Genomic DNA, 3,750 nt, shown 5'->3' on the forward strand with positions numbered 1-3,750 from the left:
ATATACTACAAACCCAGACTGTGTACTGAAGGAAAATGAAAATGTACGTAGGAGGGCGGAGTCAGGCTAGTGATTTACAAGAAGAAAAGGGAAATGTCTAACCAAAGAGATGATGGGATTATGGAACTTTTGTCGTAAAAAATCGTCGGACACAGTCAACTAACTGCAAAAGATTTGTCTGTTTCTAAACAAATTACGAGCTCAGTGACACGATGTAATACACGCTTTACCCAGATGCCAACCCTTTAGGAAGTGAGAACGCGTCTGACACGGACAATCTCCAGTTGAGTGCCACATGTGTGAAAGGAAAACTCTGGACAATGTGTGCACCTGATTGGCCGGCCGTTGTCTGGAGTTCGCGTGAGAAATGGGCTTGTGTTACCTGGCACGGTGGTGACCTCTCTGAGCAGAGTGAAGAGCAGCTCCAGGGTCGGAGGTTGGTGTTGGCGAGGACAGTTGGACACCGCTGCTGTTAGCTGCTCCAGCAACAAAATCCACACCTGGATCAGACCTGCAGGCCAGAGGGCACAGCAACACGCAGCTGGGCTTAGACAGAGTGTTAGAGGGGGATCAGAAAAAGTATAAAGACCGAAAAAGAACGGGTAAGGACTTCCATGAAAGGAAAAGAGACGGACACGTTACCTGTGTCATCATCAAACTCCTGCAGGACGCAGTCCATGCCGTCCTCATTGCTGACCGAGCGCTCCTGCGATCTCATTGGCAGGCTGGCGAGCCGCGCCCCCAAGAACACCGGCTTGGACTGCATCTTGTAGATCTTTGCCAGCAGCTGTCAATCAAAAGCTTTATTAAGTCAAGGAGAAGAGGAGGAACAAACACCTGCGTATATTCTCCTGCTCTCTGTGGCGCTCTTTCCAAGAGAGAGCTGCAAGCCAGTGGAAACAGCTGTCTCTACACACCTCCCCCCCACCTCTGCTGATTTGGAGTGATTTTTGTAAATGATTTATACATGTAAACAATTAGAAAAGCTCTGCTTTATGGACAGTTTAGCTTTAGCAGCTAGCCTTGCCCAATGTGCTCCAGGCTCTGTAGAGTTTTGACCCGTTTGTGACATGTTCTCTCCCCCAACCCACCTTCACACCCTTTTCTGTGTTCTAGGTACCAAACTCACAATGTAAAAAACACTCCCCAGTCTAGAATATGTTTATTTTGATATTTTTTCTCCCCAGCTATCTGGCGACCCCCAGAAATGATTTTGTGAACCAGTCAGGGTTAGAACCACTGCCCTAGTCGATAGATCGATAGATAGAAATTTTAGGCATCCAGTAGCAAGACAACCATAACACAACAAACACATTTACACACATATCACATATATCACACCTACATAAGAATGAAAATAACTCACAGAAATGCAATGACCGTGATAAGGTAAGGTACTATGGTAGACTGTGTGCCATGATGAGAGTGCAAAAGTGAACAGTGCAGGGATTGAACAATGCAGTAGATCATGATAAAATATTAACTATTTCTATAAAAGATATACATGACAACCTATAAATTGACTGACTGAATAAGAATAAGAACACAATGTAACAAATAAGTTATAAGATGTACGATAATGTACGGCTACTGTGCATTGCTTATTGTGCTATTGTGTCACTTTGTCTTGAGAAGAAAATGTGTTGTTGGTGAAATCTCTCGGTGCAACATCAAAGACACAAAGGATCCCTAACCCACACGAATCAGCTCAGAACTCGGAGAAGACGACCCTACCTGCGAACATTTGCGGAGATAGTCGAGCGCAGGCAGGCAGAGGTCGGTGGAGCTGTAACCCGACGCATGGACACAGTCTCCGATCTCCTTATAGTCCACCTCTCCTACACACAGGGAATTAGAATCTGGTACCAAGGAACTCAAAAGGTTTTGTTACTGTGCAAAGTTAGAACCAACCCGAGTGATACCGAAAGTCTGTGACATGAAATGAAAATTGTTAAAGTTGAAAATCATAATACTTATTAAAGCGTTACTCTTGCCAATGTACCCAAGTCATACTTTCATTTAAAAGCATAATTAGGAGGGAAACGCCACTTAGAAGATTTACCGCATTCTCGTTTTGGGTCAAATGGCCTTTTGAATGGGAGAGCTAGGGAGCTACTATAATAGCCTTAAAATCACTATTTTTAAAACACAAAGAAGGCTCGACACAACATGACATTGTGACATTTTTGGGTGAATGAGTGAATGAACACACACACAAATCCCCTCGCCTCCTGTCGTGTGGCTATTAGTACACCAACTATTTTGATAATCGGTTTGAGTCCTATTTTATAATAAAAATGTCAAATTTCTCCCTATGCAGCTCCTTAAATGTGAACATTTTCTAGTTTCTTCCCTCCTCTGTGACAGTGAAATTAATATCTTTGAGTTGTGGACAAAACAAGACATTTGATGACGTTATCTTGGGCTTTGGGAAACACTGATCCACATTATTCACCACCTAACAATTCATAACTGCAAAAATAATAAAAAATAATCATTAATTGCAGCCCTAAGGTCAGTGTATGAACTCTACATTCATGTCATCCACGTCTTACATCAAATACACAGTATACTGCCCGATTCCAGGTAAAAAGTCTCTAAAGGTTTGTAAAAGTAATAAACTGAACAAAATACAATGTACAGGGACTAACCTAAGCCTTTGACAAACTTCAGGAGGCACATGATGTAGTCGGTGGCAGCGTTGGCAAACACCTGGATGTTGTCGGTGTTGATGAACGCCTCGAAGACATCGAACACTGGAGCCTGGGACTTCCCTAGAGGAGAGAACAAGGGGAATGGGGGCGAGGGAGGGAGGGAGGGAAAGAGAAGGGAGCGAACGGGAGGGAGAGAGAGAACGGTAGGGAGAAAGGGAGGGAGGAAAGAGGGGAGGGAGGGAGGAAAGAGGGGAGGGAGGGATGGATGAGGGAGGGAGAGAACGGTAGGAAGGAAGGGAGGGAGTGAAGGGAAAAAAAGATGGAGGGAGGCATGGAGGGAGGGAAGGAGGGAGGAAAGGGGGAGGGATGGATGGATGGAAGGGGTTGGGAAAGATGGAAGAAAGGAGGGAGGGATGGAAGGAGGGAAGGGGGAGGGCAAAAAGGGGGGGAGGGTTTTTTATTGTCATATTTTTATTGTTATTTTGGTTTCCATGTTTCCCTGCAGTGAAACATTTTGGTTGTTTCTTGCTTTAAAAAAAAAACAAAAACAGAACTGCCAGATGATAATCTCCAGGTAATTATTTGTTATATTCCATGTGAGCGTCTTGCGGCCGGTCAGACGTACCCATGGAGTATTCTCCCAGCAGGTAGTCTTTGGTGTCGGTCTTGCTGCTGTGGACGGTCCTCAGAGCGCTGAACAGAGGCCTCCACCCTGACAGGATCTGAGGAGAACACATCTCCACCAGCTCGCCTATGGACGTGATCACCTGCAGGGACACAGAAACATCTTCTAAACTGAGAAACACATGCATCATTCATGCTTCACATTATTAAAGTGTGACACTTTGAATGGATTCCCTGCACGACTTCACCTGCTCCTTAGTCTATATATCGACGGTGGCTCATTTACAGGATAGTTCCACCGGATGTTGTCGGACTTTTCCCTTTCATTGTGTTAACTTTAAACATTAGCCTAAACCTCTGAGCAACGTTACACACGGAAAATGCCAAGTTTAAAGGGAAATTTGGTCAGGCGTGCTTGGTTCTTCAGTGGAATGATTGTAATGATATGAAAGCCATGATGTCTCTCTCTCAT

The 3,750-nt window shown here is 44.6% G+C and overlaps 1 protein-coding gene across 1 annotated transcript in view; it reads right to left on the reverse strand.

The window, feature by feature from the left end:
* The window catches only part of arfgef3 (ARFGEF family member 3), an 83,306-nt gene that overhangs the window by 26,198 nt on the left and 53,358 nt on the right, over nt 1-3,750 (reverse strand). The window contains 5 exon segments of the mRNA XM_032541139.1: nt 383-511; nt 643-787; nt 1,735-1,838; nt 2,652-2,774; nt 3,280-3,421. Coding sequence (XP_032397030.1) covers nt 383-511; nt 643-787; nt 1,735-1,838; nt 2,652-2,774; nt 3,280-3,421 — 643 coding nt within the window.

Source organism: Etheostoma spectabile, chromosome 17, assembly GCF_008692095.1.
Source record: "Etheostoma spectabile isolate EspeVRDwgs_2016 chromosome 17, UIUC_Espe_1.0, whole genome shotgun sequence".
Taxonomy (NCBI): domain Eukaryota; kingdom Metazoa; phylum Chordata; class Actinopteri; order Perciformes; family Percidae; genus Etheostoma; species Etheostoma spectabile.